Source organism: Akebia trifoliata, chromosome 6 (genome assembly GCF_017979445.1).
Source record: "Akebia trifoliata isolate Shusen 1 chromosome 6, ASM1797944v1, whole genome shotgun sequence".
Lineage (NCBI taxonomy): Eukaryota > Viridiplantae > Streptophyta > Magnoliopsida > Ranunculales > Lardizabalaceae > Akebia > Akebia trifoliata.
In genome coordinates this window covers 3,444,762-3,465,258 of record NC_141380.1, presented here as the reverse complement: position 1 = coordinate 3,465,258, position 20,497 = coordinate 3,444,762, and the positions used below count along the sequence as shown (strand labels likewise).

Below are 20,497 nucleotides of genomic sequence, written 5' to 3'. Positions count from 1 at the left end.
TCAGGGGTTTTAACCAAGCTACCATATTTGATTACTCTCTCTCTTGGCATTTCTTTTGGGGATGAATTGTTGCCATCTTCTTTCTTTGTGCATTTAGCTTTAACATCTATGCTATGCTCCCTCTCCATCTTTGTTTTGGACACTATTTATCTCCTTGAGAGATTGAAAGATTGTCTTATTTACTAGAGGAGATATCAGTAAAATGGGTGGTCGTTAGGAATTTCATAATATAAGTTGTGTAGTTTAGCTATCTTGGCTTAAAAGTTCATTTTGATCTTTGTTGGAAATTGCATTATTCTGGGTATTGGTTGATATGATCTTGTTAATAATGCCAAATCCAATGGTCCAATTATAATTTAGCCTACTCTCAAAGAGTTGCAAATGTTTCCGTTTAACTCACAGGGCACTCGTATACAATTACTAGTGAATGCAAACACTTGTATTTGAATTCTAGAACCAAGAGTGTAGGAGTGTGCACTTTCTTAATTGTGGTGTTTTAAGAGTTGGAGAACTCTCCAGACATTTTGCTTTTCCTCTTCTCCTTCTTCAATAAATGCCCCTTCATCATTAAATATGACACGGTTGATGTGGCATGTTCACAGAACTTTTTCCTTGGTGTATCTCGAAGAAAAAGATATTATGTGCACATGGCAGGTTGTCACCACGTCAAATTTTGCTTATCAGTTTATCGTGACTCTTTTCAATAATATATTCTTTCAATTTTGTTGCCTTTTTTCTTCTTCTTCCCCTTTTTCAATAGAGTAGTGCTGGAGTAACCTTAGTAATAATATTGTACCTCACATCTCACTTTCCTGACGTAGAAGTGTGTAGAAATCATAAATGCTTTTTCACTCGTATGTCAATGAAAAGCGTCTATGGTTCCTTCACACTTTCATGTAAGGAAAGTGAGATATGATATACAATCTTGACGTCACTTTAACATTATTCTTTTTAATAGTGTCCCTCTAACTTTATTATCTTTTCTCTTCTATTTTTTTTTTTTTAATAAAATTTTTTCAATTTTATTGTCTATCCTCTTCTATACTTTGAACCCCAAACAGAAAGTTTGTTGAAGACCATACACTAGGCCGTGTGTTGGTCCATAAGTAATTAGAAAGATGTTGTGATGGACAGGATTGTTTGAACTTTGAAGGTTCCAATTGCTTAGGTTGGTTTCCATGCACATCCCAATAAGGGTCCTACAAAGTGTATTTAGTATGTGACTAGTACCAAAGAAGCAGTCTAGATGCCAATGTATTTGTGTGACTAGAGTACCAGAGAAGCAGTTTAACTGCCAATATTCAGTAAAAAAAAAGCATCATTATCTCAAAACAATGGGTTAAGAAACATGTGATGGGTGGAGGGGGGGCCTCTTCCCTCCTATCGAATGATAAAAGATGACAAGTAGAAAGACAGAGACACCGAAAAAAGACAGTAGAGATCATTTTAAGTCGAAATATATCAAACCTACTAAGGCCTCATAACTTCGATGTGACAAAAACAAAACTACAAAGAGATTGACCATGACAGAAAATATATTATATAATACACCATATTATAGTTTTCGTCATTTAGGTGGTCCTCTCTTGAAGTTGATAAAAAAAAAATTCCCTCGAAAAGATATTTGTGAAAAATCAGTATCAGTAGATTCGAAGAGTTGAAACCAGTAAAAACCTTTTGTGGTGAAATATCATTTTTATGATATAAAAAAAAAAAAAAGCAAAATTTAAGCTAATAAAAGCCCATATCCTTCTTATCTGTCCACGTTTTAGCTCTCTCTACACGTAAGTTAAAATCCTTAATGAGTCTGAACTTTGGAGTACATTGTACTGTAAGTGGTGGCCATACCAAGCATGACTAAGAAGCCATGCCCACCAATAAGATGATGATTATAAGGGTGGGATGATGAGGTGAGGTGAGATGAAAATGATAGATTTTGGATCCAACATACAGACAAAGAGTCCACTTGAAATGATATATTATCTTTTCATGGGGCTTTATGGCACTATTTGAAACATCTCCTCGGCCACCTCTGCCCCTAGTTCATAAATTTTTTCCAAGATCTTTTCTTGTGAAAAATTTTTCTTTAAAAAGAAATGGAAAAAATGACCAAAAAGGCTACTTTATTGAAAATATGTCCCTAAAGATTCTCTCACAATGAATCAGGACTCTTAAGGACCCGTCAAAGCTCCACGTTTGAGTGATTATTTGAGCCACCCATATATTTTAAAATTAATTAAAAACCCTTTGACCTTGGTCTTCTCTTATAGATTAAAGAAAAATGATCTATTCGCAAAAGAACCTTTAATTTTTCTTCCTAAAATTATTCATCTTACCTTCTTATGATGCAACGATGATAATGATGGGATGATCATCATCATCCAACTGATTTGGAATTTGTAGATAGACCGATGTAAGTTCTAAAATAGTTAGACCACATCAAATCATATGAACTTGAAAATCCAAAGTGAATTCAAATGAGTCAAATAAAATTATATTAGTTTTATAAAAATTAAAATATATTTTTAATATTTAAAATATATATTTTCTCTACAAAAAATACTATAAATAATCAAATAACTAGATCAAAATTTTGACCTTATTAAGTACATTTTCAAGTTGACTCAGCAAGTTGATTCCACTGAGTCTGGGCCCAAGTCACTATAAATTCTAATCGAGTTGACTCAAACAACCAAGTTCTATAGATTGTTATCAACTCGATTGGATTTTGTAATGATTCAGCACCAAACTTAGTGGAACCAAAGTTCCGAGTGACCAGGGGCGGAGCCAGGATTTTCTTATAGTAGAGGCAAATTATGATTAGTTGTATGATTGAAGAACTTGAATGGAGGGAGGTGAGACTGTGGGGGCAAAAATTAGAGGGAGATGAGGGTGTGGGGGCAAATGGGGAGAGAGGTGAGGGACTGAGACAAATGGGGCATGTAATTAGTTAAAAATATAGGGGTGTTTCAAAGTTCAGTGGGGGCAATTTCCCTCACCAACTCCTTACTAGCTCCGCCCTGCGAGTGACCTTAGTTGAGCAAACTAAAAAAATGTACCTTAGTTGAGTAAACTAAAAAAATGTACCGAGTAACTTCAAAAACTTAACTAAGTTATTTGGTTATAGATAATAATTTTGTGGAGAACAAAAAATATTTTTTTATTTATTATAATTATTTTTAAATATTCATAATATTAATATAATTTTATTCAACTCATAAGTTTTCAAGTTAGTTCAATTTAATGGTAATTTAAGTCAAGTTTTAAAACAATGTTTTAAATATTTAATAGATTTAATATATGTTTAAAGGATTCTAAATATTTTAGATCTTACATTGGTCTACACACAAAAAATCAGTCCGATCAATCATCTATGAGAGTTAGATGACAAATTTCGGGAAGAAGACACAATGAATTTTTGGGTCATTTATATACTTATTATTTAGTTTGTAATAGAAGACTAGGGTCAAAGGGAATGTCATCAATTTTATAAAATTACGATTTTCTTATATATTTAAATTGTTATTGTAAGGGTAGTTAAGGTATTTTAATTAAAAAAATGCTGCAAGAGGGTCTTTTTAGACTATTACGTTATGATTTGTGTCCTTATCAAGGGACTTTTTAGTACACGTTTTCAAATAACAAGCCTTTACCGTAATTGTCCCAAAAGACATTTCTAGCTTTATAAATATTCTCTAAACAACAATGTTTTAAAAACCGGATCAATAGTCAAACCTAAATTTTGCTTCGGATTCCAAAAGAGAAAAAAGGCCAAAGAAAAGGAGGAAAAAAAAAAAAAAAAAAAGAGTAAATGAGGTGGGGGGGGGGGGGGGATAAAGAGAGCTATACCAAAAACTTGGGATACTATTATGTTTGCTCAAGAGGGAAAAAAAATTAGGTTTCAGAAGGTTTTTGTATTTATTTAAAGATTCCTAAAAAAATAAAATTCCAAAACCAGTCCTTGGTTGCTATCGAATCGAACCATTTTTTTTTATTGAAATTTCGGATTGAGCCAGACCGATCCGATTTCCAATTTTTAAAACACTGCAGTCTCCTGAACACCGGAAATATATATATATATTCTTTTATGAAAAAAAATATAAAAAATCTTTCAATGAAATTTTGCCAAATTTCGCATAAAAGAATCCGATGTGTTTTTAATCTCCAATTAGAACATGTCACATAGACACCATTTCTAATGGGACACCTTACCCAATCATGACCCTGCATAAAAAAAAACATTTAGCATGGATGTCGTTGAAAGGATTCGTCGAAAGCATTTTTCGTAACCAATTAGAAGTTCTGAAAAGGCCCAACAATGTAAAATCATCATGTATGGGAGAACGTACATATTCTTGGTTCCAATTAACTATTTTGACATTATTATAAATAAATAAAAAATTTAAAAGGTATTAAAAGAATACCATAACTTTCGATCAATCCAACATAACTAGACGGATTACTTTTCGAAAGGAATATTTTATAACAATAAATATATTATAATGATAATATGCTGAATTGTACAGTTAATTCACCTTCCATGTAACTTAAGGAAGAAAAAAAAATTTCCATTACATGTACAACAACACGTACCTCTTTTGTTACTAAGTGGGGACAACCACCTCTGGATCAAGCGGTGATGAGCCATCTTCCTCAACACTCTCACCCTCTCCTGTCTTCTCTTCAACTGATAGGAACCCTTGCTTGAATCTATCATAATTTGTGGGCTCACTTGACTTAAAAGGACGCTCTCCCAGAACTCGAACCAAGTCCTCATGGTGTAGAACCTCCTTGTCTAGCAACATCTCAGCAATCTTAGCTACTCCCTCTTTGTGCTCCTCTATTAGCTCTAGTGTGCGCTTATAAGCCTTGTCCACCCATTCTCTAACTTCACCATCAATGATTGCACCCGTCTTGCTGCTGTAAGGCTTACTCATTTCAAGAGAATCTTCTCTCTGAGGAAATGAGAGTAGACCAACCTTGTCACTGAAGCCATAGACTGCTACTTGGGCATAGGTCATCTTGGTTACTTTCTCCAAATCATTTTGGGCACCAGTTGAGATCTTTCCCAACATAACCTGCATCAATCAATCAATCAAAGCTGAATCACTCAAGGACTCTGATGAAGCCCCGGTGCCACTTAAATCTAATTGATTATTTCCAAGCAAGTGCAATTAAAGTACCTGCTCAGAAGCTCGGCCACCAAGGGTCATGCATGTCATATCAAAGAGCTGCTCTTTGGTTAGTAGAAGATTTTCACTGGGAACATATTGAGCAAAGCCCAGTGCAGCAGTACCACGAGGAACAATTGTGACCTTAAGTAATGGCTCTGCATGTTCCAGAAACCACCCAGCAACAGCATGGCCTGATTCATGGTAAGCAACTGTTCTACGTTCCAGCTTGCTTATTACCTGCTTAACGAAACAGGGATAGATACGATGATGCAGAAAATATATAGAATCAAACGAATACAAGAGTAACATAAATAAATTACCTTGTTTTTCTTCTCCAAACCACCAATAATCCTATCTATAGCTGCTTCAAAATGTTCCATGCTGACTTGTGCACTGTCATTCCTTGCAGCAATTAAAGCAGCCTCATTACAAACATTGGCAATGTCGGCTCCAGCGAATCCAGGAGTCAGGGCTGCAAGTCTCTGAGAGAAGTATAATGGCTTGTGATCAAGTTTAATCTTTTCCAGATAGACCTGAAATATCTGATCACGGCCTTTGATGTCAGGTTTGTCAATGGTAATTTGACGATCAAACCGACCAGGCCTCAACAGGGCTTTGTCTAAAATGTCAGGCCTATTAGTGCCGGCAATCACAACAACTCCAGTGGTGGTTCCAAATCCATCCATTTCTACAAGCAACTGATTGAGAGTACTTTCACGCTCGTCGTTGGAACCTGAGAAGCCTCCACGTCCCCTTGCCCGACCAATTGCATCAATTTCATCAATAAAAATTATACTAGGAGCACACTGTCTGGCTTCGGAAAATAAGCTCCTAACCCTAGATGGTCCAACCCCAACAAACATCTCCATAAAATCTGAACCAGATATAGATAGGAAAGGAACACCAGATTCACCTGCAGTTGCTTTTGCAAGAAGTGTTTTACCCGTGCCAGGAGGGCCTACAAGAAGTGCACCTTTAGGAATTTTTGCTCCTAAATCCTCATATTTCTTGGGGTTCTTGAGAAAGTGAACAAACTCCATGATTTCTTGCTTTGCCTCGTCACAGCCAGCCACATCTTTGAAAAATACCTGAACCAAGGAAAATAAAATCATACCATTCTTTTTAGTTTAGTATTAGGTTAAAGGTGAAAAAAGTTCATGCTGAACAACTCAGGAAATGAAATAAAAGAAATACTTAATGAACCTTGTTTTTGGCATTCTTATCCAATTTCGTGAAATGAGCTTTTCCAATATTAAATATTCCACCCCTTCCCTTTCCAGCCTTGCCACCAATGCCAAATCCACTCTGCATCCTTCGTCCCATATACAAGAGAGATCCTAAAAGCAAAACTGTTGGTGCAAATCTCATCAACTCTTGATACCAAACCATCTCAGAGACATAAGTTACAGGAACAAAATCATGTGGATCTATTCCTAATGTTTCCTGGGCTTCCTCCAATTTCTCCTCAAATGATTCAACACTTCCAATATTAAAAGAATATTTATAATGACTCCCTTTTCCTTTAGCAGGAATACCATCCATAGGTTCCTGGATAACATCATCACTGGTTTGATTGGTAATACGTGGGGAGTTCCTGATGTACACTTTTGCAACTGACTTATTTGAAACAACAATGTGATCCACTAAACCAGGTTCCAGAAGCTTGTTTTTAAACTCTTGGAAACTTATCTATGAACAGAAAATTCCAAGGGATATGACGTCAGAAATACAAAATGGCAAATATGCTGCCATATTGAAGAACATGCAACTAAGTGAATTAAAAATAAAACCCACAAATTTCCATGTCATCATTCAGAATTCGAACTTCAATTAAATTTGGTCAAACTACACATTCGTGCATGGTAATAGAAAACAAGTAGGTATTTGTGCAACCAATTTAACACATATTGAACCTAGGATGATGTGAAGGAAGTCAAAGATATAATGGTACAAAATTCTGGTGAATATCATTGTTGTTTTGATGAAACGTAATACTGGCAGCCACCACTGGAAGCTTAGGGTGTTCCAAAATCTGTAACTAACACTGAAAGTTGTACAAAAACCAGACTTACCAGGATGAGCCAATCAAAAGCCACCCCTGGACAGGACATATGTCCATACTTTCTCCCTGTGTTCCTTGACTTTATTGGATATGCACTTTGCGGTATGTTAAACACTACAGCAGAATTTCACTAAACTGCAATAGGAAATTTCAAACCATGCCTTAGACTACGCAGAAAAGAGTTGCAGTCGGAACTTTTTCTTTGAAGCTCAAGCTCCACTTTATTTATTTGTTTACTTATTTATTTTACTAGTTTGCATTGGATGATTTGAACAAACCAAAAAACGACGGACAATTTGTGAAGATCTTATGCTGATTCGTTGTGGTACGTGATGCACAACTGCATCTTGTATTGCCCTAGAACAATTTAGAGATGGATAGCATAGACCAATATTTACTAAATGCAACAATGAATTAAAATTGGCAAAAAACTACCATTAGACCTATGTAGTACAAGGGTAAGACATACTTTAATTTTGCAGATTAACTAAAAGAAAATAACAGAAAACATAGAAATAGAGCAAGTCACTTGAGTCAGGTGAGTCAAAACACTCAATAATCTAGAAGTGCAATAACCAATAAATCAATGTACAAAGTATAATGAAAAAGCGCTTACCTGCTTCTGATCGCGTGAACTGAGCGAGAAGGGTGAAGGCATCAATGCAATAATTAATAGAGGGAAAACATAATTCTTGAACATCCTTATTAAATATTCCTGAGAATTTTCATTATCCTTTGTGTTCGAGTCCTCTGGAGAAGGGTAAGAGAAATGTTAACTGAAATTAAATAGTTTAAAATGCAAGAAATAAGTTGGCCAAAATCCAAGTAGATGGTCTTACCAAAAAAAAACAGATTGGGCTCTTATTGCACATGAGGAACAGTTCACCAAACATAGAACATGGTAGTTAAAGTCATCCATATCATTGACATCATCATAAAGCCATATCCCAGAAAATTGGGGTTGGCTAAATGAATCATGTTCCTCCATTTAATTGTCTAAAGACTATGTCTTATGATAATTCAAGTTTGTGATGATATCCCACTCACTGCCTCAATCTGCGTCCCTTTTATATCTTCTTCCCACTATTGTAGAACCTTAAACAGGGAATTCCTTCTAACTGGAGCTGTTTCAATCTTTGTTAGACATATCCAAACCAGCTCAATAGACTTTCCCTTAATTTGTCACCTACTTGGGTTACTCCTACATTCACATAAATGCTCTCACTTCTAGTTTTTGTATGTTAGCGTTTCTAGTCATCCACCTCAACATGGTCATCTCTACTATGATCAATTTATAAACATATTTCTTGATTACCAAACATTCAACTCCATTTAAGTGTGCTAATCTTACATCATATAATATTTCTTTTAGTTTGATTGGGATGTGTTGGTCACATAGCACTTGAGAAGATACATAAAATTGATAACATCCACTAAGTCATTCTATTTTTTGCATCTTTGCACTCCTTTGGGTTATGAAAACTTTTTAGTGATAAAAAAAAATGACAGCCCATGAATTATAACATTATAGCAATAAAAAGTGTTTTTATTGAATATGAACCCATTGAAGACATGAAAACACCTAATTAGTTGGTGCTCGCCATTTTCCACTGCATAGCCAAAAACTCAATATTGTCTTGTTTTCCTTCCATTCCCTTCTTTCCGAAATGGGCTATCTCTGTTTTGCAGTGGTGAAACTACATGATTGATTACCACTACATACACGAATTCTAGCAAAATCTCTATCCATAGATCTAAGAACCACAGTTAATAAAATTAGTACCAGATGTTTCACTCAGTTTCCTAGAAAAACAAGCACCAAACAAATTAATCTTAGTGAGTTCAAATTGATTTATCCATTTTTCCCTAAAGGCATTTAATTGTTGTGGCTAGATCCCAAGCCACACACGGAAACTCAATTATTGAAATTAATCCCTTCTAACAATAAGCCAATCAATTCCAACAACTAAACCCCAAGACTGTGTTACAAAGCAAATATAAGTACAACAAAGAGAGTAGAGAAATAAACACAACCACAACACAAGATATACGTGGTTCAACTATAATAGGGCTACATCCACGAACAAACCATCAAATAGAAATCCACTACTCAAAGAAAAAATTACAAGAATGGAGGTTTATACTTACCTCCAACTCTCCGGTGAAACCGACCAAGTCTCTACACCCAACTCTAATAAGAACCCAAACAAGAAATCGATCTCACTCCCGTTGTCACAAGCCCATGACTACAATGTGAAGATCACACTTAAGAACCTTGAGCATCTAGGTTTTGCAAGAGAAGAAAAATACCCACATAAAGACTCAATGTTTTCGCACTCTCTACCAAAGAGAAAACCCCTGTTTAGAGAAACTCCCTTTGTGGACACTAACAACCATCTAGGGACCCCTTTTGTTTCTCATAAGCTTCTAAAAGGACCACACCCAAAATACCCCACATAAATGGAAAAGCACATCAATCTCAAGAAACAAAAGGATGTGGTGATTTTATATCACCAAACCCAACAATCCATGAGTATCTTTCCAAATAGTATACTTCATTTTAACATACTCATTGCTCATGTAGCCGAAGCATACAATCTTTACTAGCACAACTCTTCTTTCGACAATAAAAACTTCTCATTTAATTCAAATGTGAAATATGTTAAAGGGAGGGGGGTGGAAAGCAACATGAGGGTCTTTTCACGGAGGATTACTCCCTGAAATATGATCATAAACCACAAGAAAGTAGGAAGTCCCTATTATAGCATTGGATTATCCCTCCTCATTATGAAGTGGGTTCCACATTTTGTTGAGAAGAGAGAAAGCCTCTCATTCTCCCATAGTTTTTGACTTTTGAAGTGGTGGTAATTGAGCAAAAAATCAATGCTCCTCACTTATCTCTCTCTCCAAAGTACCACAAAAAGGTGGATTCTCTTTTGAGTTTTGCGTTTAAAACACAATTCTTATACATCAACATACATCCAAGAAGCAAGGTTAAAAACCAATCCCTATTGTCAACATTTTCAAGCATATTTCGAACCAATTTCACTAGAGATTTTGATGCATGACGGAAATGAATAATGAAGCTGTAATCATGATAACCACAATAAGTATTACTTTCAAAATTCTGCAAAATCTTCTCAGAAAAACTTGTGGAAATCAAGTTTTCCTCATGTTCATCACTGCACAATTCCCTAAATGACTTCCTAGAAGGTAAAATAAATATGGTTTGACTTCCAATACCATCTCTATCAATTTCAGGTTTAATTCTAATACCAAATTTGATGCAGGACAATGAGGGAAGAAGAGGAAAATAAGGGGTTAGGGAATTTTTAGGATTGGGTTAAGGATTTGGACTGGGATAGGGAAAATAAGGGGGTATAGAGAAATCTGACTTAGGATTGAGTTAAGGATTTGGACTACGATATGGTAAAACCAAAAGTAAAATAATTTTTTTTTCAGTAAGATAGATGAAAGGGTTAAAGGTAAAGGTTTATAGGGTAAGGATTAAGGGTTAAGGAAATATGAAAAGTATTAAGAGTTGAGGTTTGTGGGTTTTAAGAATCAAGAACCAAGAATCAAGAATCAGGAATATAAGAATTCAAGAATTCAAGAAAGTTAAAGAAAAAATAATAGAAAGAAAAAAAAAAAAGGATAGAAAGATAGAACCTTGGTGGAATCACCAAGGGTTCCTTAGAATCACACCAAAAATGGTGGAGAACTCACTTCACTCCATGAAAGAAACTCATTCTTTACTCATCAAAATCTTAGTTCTTTTAAATAAATAAATAAACCTAATACAATCTATATAAAGAAAATAAATCAAGAATCATAATCAAATTAAAATACCAAATAAATAACTTTATTTTCGAAAAATTTATTTCTCTTAATTTCCAAACCCTAATAAACTTAAATATAAGACAAACTAAAGTTACTAAACTACCCTTAATATTATATTAAGACCATAGGAAATAAAACATGAAAATAAGTATAAAAAAAACATAAAATTAAAGTCCTAAAACAGGAAATTAAATAAATAACCAATCTAAAATAATCGTGAATGATAAAATGATAAATCTAGACCCAAATAAGTGAAAACCTAAATAATTACAAAATTTTCATCAGAATCTAGAACGTTGTCTTGATTTGCATTCCGCATTAGATTTCCGTGGCACATCTTTTGGGCATTGCTTCGCATCCCAAAAGGTCTTTTTTGGAGGTATTCTCATAATCACATTCTGGGTAAGATTTTGTTATTCTTGTTGATTGGAATCCACCTTATTAATGAGGCATACTCATTATAATCCAAGAGGTTTTTTTTTCTTCTCTTGATTGTTGCTTGTAATTTTTCTACTCATTTTAAATCACGCAAAGAGGGAAAGAAGGTGAAGTTATTCCCAACACAATCCTTCTTCATAGCTTAAACTTGCAGTAGCATATGATCCTTCATGAAGCATTACAAACTTTTCTTAAAACTAACATTAAAGGAAACAAACAAAAGATTTGATAGAAACTATTCATATTGTTGATTAAAGAGTAAATTTTGTACACATAACATGATACTTCTAGCTATTGGAAAATGAAAAAGATTTAAAAAAAAAAACAGTTACGCCTCAAACAAATTTATTTTTATAGAAATCAAATTTACCTTTGGATTCACTTTTCTGATCACTCCCTTTGGGAATTTCCTTTTTATTTTTCGGATAAAAATTCTCATAACCTATTATGGTCACATAAAAAATGCAGAACTAATCAGTAAATGTCAAATACGTGCAACATATAAAGCATTCGAAGCTGAACAGATTTCTTTTTGAAAAAAAAAAAAGTAACTTCCAACTTACTTTTCTTCTTCGGGGTTTTACTGGAGTAAAATCGATGGATTCTAGGATTCGCAAGAGGGGAAGTCAAATCTGATAAATATGTCTTCGAAATAATCCCCTTATTAGCTCCTATTGAAGTCATATAACCTCTTAAAATCCCTAATCCGCCATTCTCACAGCCAAGATAAGAATTAACATGTGGAGATAGCTGAGGCACCTCGTTTAAATACGTAGAAATTCCTCCATTACAAGCCAAAAAACCACTCTGCGATACAGAATTCGATTAACTAGAAACAACAACAAAAAACTTACCTAAAAATCAATCAAAAATCAGAAAAACCAAAATAATAGATAAAATTCTTACTCGTTCGAATTTATAACGCGTAGACCGTGATAGAGATCTTCCGATTTTTGAAAAATTCATCCTTTTGTAGATCTGAACATGAATCAGTAGAAAATTTCGTAGACAAAATGACCTAAAGCGGGAAATTTGGGGATCTAGTAAGCTTGCAGAGTAACTAAAAACGAGAAATAAAAAGTGGAAATCGAGAGAGTTTTATTTACTCGTCTCTGGTTGGTAGTTGGTTGCGAATTCTAATTTTCTTTGGCGGAAACGGTACATAGCTCTGCCGCACGAAGCTCTTCGAGAAACAAATATCTTGAGCGATCGGTTTCGTGCGCAGAGATATAGTTTATTTATCCAATAAGATCGCGCCACAGCTGCCAAACAAATCACTTAAAGACCTTATTAGCCGGTTCTCCTGGTTTGTTTTTTGTAATTGTCTTTCGAAGAATGGTAACCGGTTCTCTGTTTAACCGATTTCTTCTTTTTATCTATTTACCTGTCAATGTCAGGTTCATCGTTCGATACGAGAAGCCTACCAACTCATGTCCGAAGTAGAATGCAGTTCGCTGTCTTTTATGTAGGAAGAGTTTGATGTTATATTGTTACCTGAGAAGCTCTTGTGACATAACTTTTGGGTTTACTAATTGAGTCGTGATAAGCTGACTCCACCACGTGGCATACTCAAAATACTCTCCTGACGTGGCAAGTGCTAGGTTTTATGCCTCGGGATATAAAATGGTACATCCCCATAAATATGTGAAGTTGTGTATCCCGATGAAAGAAAATTTATGATTCTGGCACATCCTACGTCGGGAGAATATTTTGAGTATGTCACGTGGTGTAAGATAATCATTACTCTTGCTAACTCTCATGATCGATTTGATTTGTATATATTCTAGTAATTAGATTTTCTAAGTTGGTTTTTGTAATCCACCCACTAACGGGAAGGTATTCTTGTCGATGGAACCTAATTACCTGATATTCTAAAATTGATTAGTCAATTTTGAATCTATCATCATAGATCGAGTGCTGATTCTGTAACTTAACTTGACAAGGTAATTCAAAAACTCACTAGCGTGGCAACTACAAAAATCGTAAACTTTTTCCCTCGGGATACGAGACTGCACATATTTTATGGGAATGTGTTCACTACGTGAAAATTGGAAAATTCCACGGAAAAAATTGACGAGCAAAGGCTCACGAATTTAAAAAACTGAATTTTGACGGTTTAGAATCGTCGAAATTCTTGATGTTCCCAGATTTAACAGCTTAGAGTTGTTGAATTTCTCCCATCCTTCGTTAATTTGACAATTTTGGCCTATCGAAAAAAAAATTTTAAATAAAAAATTCGATGTCAATTCAACTTCTTGATCCGTCGAATTTTATGAAATTTGACAACCAAAGACCATCAAATTTGAACTTTCTTCACATTGTGATTGTTGTGTATTCCGAGGGAAAATCTATTGTTCCTGCAGGGTACACGTTAATTGAGTTTTTTAGTCACCCTGTAAGTTGAGTTACACAATCATTACACTTATGAATTCGATCATTTTAGGGTCCAATTCGAGATAGTCATTTTAAGATCAAATAAGAATTGGCTCTTGTAAATTTATTTTATTTTCAAACAAAAATTAATATTCTATTTAAAATATATCATATTGTACTCTTAACAAAAAAATAAAATATAAAGAGAATGTCAAATTTTATTTTTGCCTTTTATATACACGAAGTTCGTACATTTTCCACATTCTTATACAAGTTCAACAACAAATAAATATTCTATACCATGGTTTTCTAAGATTTTATACTCAAAATTTTGTTTGAAAAAATGAATGTCAGTCTTGACTCTTAGTTGAGGAATTACAAGTTAAATTAAATTATTGCAACCATAAATAACTGTCTATTTTATCGGATATGATTTTTTTCTTATTCAAAAAAGAAAAACATTATCGATCATAATGTGTACTTGATGGGTACCTGTAGAGTCAATTCCAATTTCAAGGATTTCATACTCAAAATCAAAACCGATTAAAAACGACACCAAGGTTTTATTTAGGTTCTGGTACCCTATATGAGGAATCAACCAAAAATTGACTTGTTGACACCCTTGGGTATTAATGGCTTTAGTAGGCCCCAAATAATAGTGACAATGACTATAAAGACCTACTTTTGTAAAATATGTACTAAAAAGTCCCTTATGAAAAAACGTACTCTTTAATATTCATTTTATTAAATTTTAGTCTAAAAAGGGGTTTTGAAGCAAAATTGCCCTAACTACCCTTTTAAAGATTTTTGAGGTTTAAAGAAATATATTTATTTGAGAATATTTGAGGTACTCATGTGTTTTAAAATTATTGACACACCCCTTTACTGTGACCATTTCTTGTTGATCAATGGAAAAAAGATCTAAAGGAAAAAAAGAAAAAAAATCCTTGTTTTCTTTTCCCAAAGTCAATAATCTTTAATTCACATATATGATGATGACTACAACAATGACAACGACGATGATAATGATGGAGATGAACAAGAGAGGATTTACAATGGGGGCACTTACCCACAAGAATTTTCGAAGTCTATGGATCAGCGAGCTATTGTGATAAATTCTAGTGATGGAAAAAAAAAATCTGCCACTAATGTCCCCACAAAAAAATAAAATAAAAATCTACTCTTAGTTGCCCCAAGAACTATATATATATTTGCACTCTTAGTTGTCCCCATAAAAAATGTATACTTTTGGTTGCTCTCACATGAGTAAAATTCTAGCTCCACCTCTGGAGATGAGTATGATTACCATCATTATCTTGTCTACATACACACACACACACACACACATATATATATATATATTAGATTATTAAAAAATGTAAATAATTTTAAATAACTAAAATATGAGTTTAAAACTTGACTTGAATGTTTATCGAATTGATTCAACTCAAAAATTAGCAAGTAGACTCAAATTAGTCAAATAAAATTGTATTGAATTCATGAATAACTTTTAAAAAATGAAAATATTATTATTTTTTTATTTTTATTTTTATTTCTCACAGAAATATTCATAACCAAATAAATTAATCCAAGTTTTTTATTTGACTTTGTATATTTTTATATCAAATCACTTTGTAAAATTGTTAAAAGGGTATCTTTGGTATTTTTCTTAAAAAAATCTTCAAAAGATTTTTAATGGATTAATATTTTATTAAGCGGGACTTAAATGGTCAATATTCTTTACTATGAGACCATTTGGTACATATTCTCAATAAAGAGTCCTTTAAAGTCGTTCTCCATATAAATAATATACCATGAGGCATTTAGACAACATAAAGGTTTTATGATATACATACAACATCAACTTTCCTTTCAAAATCTAGAAATTCATTTTGATTAATGCTGAAGTGACCTCAATGGGGACATCTTGGCGTGGTAGCGCACGCATGCCCATAGATACATTTCTCCGAGATACGAGTAAAATGTATATGTGGACTTGCGCACACCACCACATCAAGGTGTCCCCCGTGTGTGTCCCCCACTGAGGACACTCTAGCATGATTCATTGATTTTTGGTTATGGTTATTTTTGTTCTCAATTGGACGACAAACCCTCTCATCCTAGTTGACAATTCGGAGGAGGGATTGAGTTTAGGGATGTTAATGGACAGGGTATGATGGCAGTGTTATTTGGGCCTCAAACCACAGTCCAAATCCAACTAGAGTAGCCCATCCAACGACAATGCCAGATTGAGTCGTGTATATATCACTTATGTCCAAGCCCAATGCGTCCCACAGGTGCTCGGATCAATTTATGGACCAGGAGAGTCAAGAATTTTTACTATTTTGTTTTATTTTTTACAAAAAGTAGGGGTATCATTGCAATTATCAATAATGTTTTTCATATTTAGTTATTTACAATGTATTTTATCTTTTTTTGAAAGATCAACAGGGTTAAGGCAGACCCAGACCAACTACAACTGAGGGAACGGGATACCACATGCATCCTGATAAATAACAGAAACAAGGTCACTTGAAAGCAGCCCACAATCTAATTCAGTACAACCAAAGTTATTCTGATAGGAAGCTAGCATATCGGCAGCCTTGTATTTTATCACATATGGAAATAGCGAGTATTTTGATTTTTGAGCTCCAACGTTAGATCGCTAAACTGATCCAATTTAAAAGGTTATTGATTGTAAAAAATCCACCAATAACCCAAATCCCACCCATGGTCTAACTATAGTAAATTATTGAATTATTTATGAACAATTTCTGCACCAAACAAATAAGTGAATTTTTTTTTATTTTTTGAAATTATATAACTAAGCACATTGCTCTTGGAATATTCGTGATTTTCGGTAAATTAGAAAACAATTCACATATAAGAAATAATAATGTCAACTTGTCTTGTTCAATTACTCATCCTCTATCTTGTTAGCCTTGATCAAAATTCCCTCAACAATTTAGAGTAGTTAAGAAGAATAGGATTAGATTGAATTCTCTTGGATAAGTTCAAAGAAAGTGACTAGCGAGAGTGGATAATCACAGAAGTTAAAGTAGGCTCAACCATAAGGGAAAGAAGAGTCAATGTAATTGAGGAATCAATCAAAGTGATCTCGCCTTGGAGAAACTGAGGCAATCTTATTTATGTACGGTAAAGAAGTTCTCATCCCAACTAGAAGATTTCACAGAGTCGATTAGCAGCCCCTTCAATGAACCTAAATAGTAGTTATGTAGAAATTCATAAGAAGAGATAAAGGCTATCTTATATGATCTAATTCATAACTATCCTAATATGCTAATATTTATAAAATGGTATGGTGTTACATTACATCGTAATCCCTCAGACTCATGGCGATTAATAATTTAATCTCATGAAGATTAAAATTTAATCTATACCTATATTGATTTTATCCTAATTTTCGTGAAGTATCACGGTACACCATATTATATTATATCATAACTAATATTCTATCAACTTGATAGTAAAATTCCAAACATTTTGTTCTTCGTCTAATGGACAAGGTACAAATACAAGAAATTAAAAGTCAATTTCAACTTGTTCTTGTTTCTCTTTTTGACATGACGTTGTTTCTATATAATAAAACACAAAGGTAGATTCCTATTTAGTTACAATTTTGTGTAGCACAATAATTGAGATAAAAGAGCAGAGTCTTCACAATCCGAATTTATTGCTTTACCTCTCCTTCGTCATTTAATTTTAATATCTTTTTTAATATTATCTCATCTAACTTTACAAATTTTCATCGTTTACCCATTTAACCCTAAGAGGATGCTCGTGGCTACTATAAGTAGTTAATTAGTCTAGTACTCACTCTTCCTTAACTTTGCTAATATGAGCGAACCCCTTAAATGATCAAAATCTATTGTCATGGTTATATAATCAACCATACAACTAACAAGTGTTCCAAAAACAAAAAACAAAAAATAATAATAAATAAATAAATAAATAAAAATAAAAAAAGCTTTAAAAATAAAAAAATATTAACATTAAAAGTATCTTTAATTAAATTATAAACTACCAGAAATTTTTAATTTTTTTTTAAAGTAACTTTAAAGTAATATTTCAATCTTGAATGACTTTTGTTTTTTTACATTATTACCATCACCAAATTGGTAATCTTTGAGTAAAACTCAGAAAGTTGCGTTTTTCAACGTTCACAGGTAAAGTATGGACGTGGCAATAAATCATTCGACCAAAATCATTGGATTAAACACTTTACACGACATATATGTACCGTACCACCATGCGCTTACGTCACACTGATGGAGACACAGATCCATTTCATCTCCCATCAAAGATTGGCCCACAAAAGAGAGAGGAATTTAAAAATAAATAAATAAATAAAACAAGGGGTTATTTTTTTCAAAGTAAAAGTTTTCAAAAAACTTTTCCCGCGCACTCGCCCACCCAAAGTTGGCGCCGACTTATACGAAAGAACAAAACGTGGCGGAACGTGGATTACGTATCAGACACACGTAGATAAAGTCCCACTACTTTTGTGACACGTAGAAGACACGTGTGCTGATCTGTACTCCATTATTGTTTGGAGCTTCTTGAAGAAGCTAACCCATTACTTTCGACCTATACAAATTGCAGAACCCCCTCTCTTTGCGAAAATTCGTTTTCTTTGATTTTTAACAGAGAGAGAGAGAGAGGTGTTTGAAAGTTGAGAAATGGAGATGAAGTTAGGGTTTGAGATGATAGAAGACGGATGCAAGACTCCAAAGCACGACGAGTCTCAGATTCCAACAAATTTGGAGTGTCCGCCACCTCCGAAGAAGAAACCCCTTTACGGGAAAAAAAGAGATCCACCAAAGAATGGATATTTCCAACCACCTGATCTCGAGGTTCTGTTTTCGATAACGCCAAGACGAGAAGCTTGTGCTTAGCAATGGAAATCAAAGGGAGATTTTTTTTTTTTTTTTTGGTTTAAAATGTAAATATGTACTACTAGTCTTTTGGCCCTTTTGTTGTAGTAGATTGATGTAATTTTTTGTTAATTTATTTTGTGGGAATGTTTTAAACAACATTCTTTATTTTCTTATTATTTGTATTTCATTCCTCCCTTTTTCAGTTATTCTATTTTGTTATTTTGGGGGGAGTTTGATGATAGGCGTTTTAAAAAACGGACTAACAGAGGAAAATTAATTTTGTTGGAAAATAAATCCTCAGAGAACAACCTTTTGCAAGTGAAAATTAATTTCTTACGGATTGGGATGAGAAAATATTTTCCACTGGTGGGAAAATAAGTTTCTGAAAAAGTTGGTGATAAAGTTATATTTTCTAGAAAATGTTATTATCAAGCCATTTTTCTTGCGCAGTCATACAGATTTCAGAGTGACAGACCCGGATCCAAAGCGAATATTTATTTGTGATACCGAAGGATTTTTTACTTTTTTACTCCTTAGCATCATAATCACCATGTTTTCTGCATTTGGGATGATAAATAAATATCAGAGAAAGTAGGCAATTTCCAGAAAACTTTTAGTCAAGCCCATTTTTCTTTGGAAAATGCCAGCGGTTGAGGATCTTTGGGATTCACAAGAAATATATATCTTAAGGAAAATGTGTTTAAATCCCTAGAAGATGGGAATAGACAACTAGGAAATCTGTGTTTTCCTACTCTGTTTTTTCCATCTATCCGTGGATCGCATATCCACGTGTCACCAAGACATGATCTGAAAACTTAAAAAAAAAAACCAACTTTTTTTCATTGGATTTCAATTTTGGATTTTGTTTAAACTTGTGACCTGTAGGCACACGTGCAATAAATACACTTTGGAAATTGAATTTTATACTAAAATGTCGTTTCACAAATTACTTTTTACAAAAATACTCCTAGATTCTAATTTCTAATTTTCAAAGTGTATTTATTTTACTTTAACCTTTGCCTTGAGGAAACACGTTAATAAGACCCTTCAATTTTAAATTTGGGAGTTCAACGGTCATAATTGAACAAAAATAACTTATTTTTTATATAATTTTTTTTCAAATCTAATCTAAAATGGTCGAGGTATCTGTTGACAATAAATTTTACAAATTTATCTGGAGATTCATGAAATAAAATTGTAAATGATTTTATTTATTTTGATGAAAATAAGAGTAAAATCTCAATGTTTTCCTTTGATTAACAGTCAAGTATAAAAAGATGATGTATTTAACTTTTCTTCTCTCTAGACTTCTAACTTTATCGGTTGAGAAAAATGCTTTTGATGGTGGTTTTATTTGTGCTTGATCTTCTATACATTTTCTTATTTCTGGACTTTGTGCTTTATCAGTTGAGAAAATTTTATTAACTTTTGAATAATGACTTTTGAGCTTGACCTTCTGTAGAGATTTATGTAAATTTTTTTCTCTCTAGACTTCGCGCTTTATCGATTGAGAAAGTTATTTTGAGGTGACTTTTTTGTATTTGATTTTCTTAGAGATTTATGTATATTTTCCTCTTTCTGGGCTTCGTGCTTTAATTTCTTGACTTCTGAAGAAGGACTTTTGAGTTTGCTTTTCTGTAGAGGTTTATGTAGATTTTTTCTCTTTGGATTTCATGTTTTATTGACTGAGAATGATTTCTTAGCTTTCGAAG

The 20,497-nt window shown here is 33.5% G+C and overlaps 2 protein-coding genes across 6 annotated transcripts; one reads left to right on the top strand and one right to left on the bottom strand.

Annotated features, from left to right (window-relative positions):
- Positions 1–4,112: 4,112 nt before the first annotated feature.
- Positions 4,113–12,761, bottom strand: LOC147399661 (ATP-dependent zinc metalloprotease FTSH 10, mitochondrial-like). Of its 5 annotated transcripts, none has more exons than XM_086445112.1 (9): positions 12,421–12,730; positions 12,078–12,321; positions 11,885–11,956; positions 7,853–7,986; positions 6,378–6,863; positions 5,495–6,262; positions 5,184–5,411; positions 4,594–5,078; positions 4,113–4,224 (listed from the first exon to the last, which is right to left on the bottom strand). In XM_086445112.1, exons 1-8 carry the CDS (start codon positions 12,478–12,480, stop codon positions 4,605–4,607), a joined length of 2,466 nt encoding a protein of 821 aa, XP_086301238.1. In that variant the 5' UTR covers positions 12,481–12,730; the 3' UTR covers positions 4,113–4,224; positions 4,594–4,604. The 5 variants fall into 5 exon arrangements, with proteins under 5 accessions (XP_086301238.1, XP_086301239.1, XP_086301237.1 ...); XM_086445113.1 differs by lacking the exon at positions 4,113–4,224 and having other exon boundaries at positions 4,477–5,078; positions 12,421–12,532; positions 12,621–12,761; XM_086445111.1 differs by lacking the exon at positions 4,113–4,224 and having other exon boundaries at positions 4,477–5,078.
- Positions 12,762–18,536: 5,775 nt separating this feature from the next.
- LOC147399660 (cyclin-dependent kinase inhibitor) lies at positions 18,537–19,004 on the top strand. The gene has a single exon (XM_086446607.1). It carries the CDS (start codon positions 18,588–18,590, stop codon positions 18,801–18,803), a length of 216 nt encoding a protein of 71 aa, XP_086302733.1. The 5' UTR covers positions 18,537–18,587; the 3' UTR covers positions 18,804–19,004.
- Positions 19,005–20,497: the final 1,493 nt, after the last annotated feature.

What these genes read in the sequence shown, in the direction of transcription:
- LOC147399661 (XM_086445113.1), bottom strand. Translation starts at nt 12,480, where the DNA reads ATGAATTTTTCAAAAATCGGAAGATCTCTATCACGGTCTACGCGTTAT. An exon ending in CGCGTTATAAATTCGAACGA is followed by an intron (nt 12,322 to 12,420) that starts GTAAGAATTTTA and finishes TCTGTATCGCAG; the next exon opens with AGTGGTTTTTTGGCTTGTAA. An exon ending in GTGGCCGAGCTTCTGAGCAG is followed by an intron (nt 5,079 to 5,183) that starts GTACTTTAATTG and finishes TGATTGATGCAG; the next exon opens with GTTATGTTGGGAAAGATCTC.
- LOC147399660 (XM_086446607.1), top strand. Translation starts at nt 18,588, where the DNA reads ATGGAGATGAAGTTAGGGTTTGAGATGATAGAAGACGGATGCAAGACT.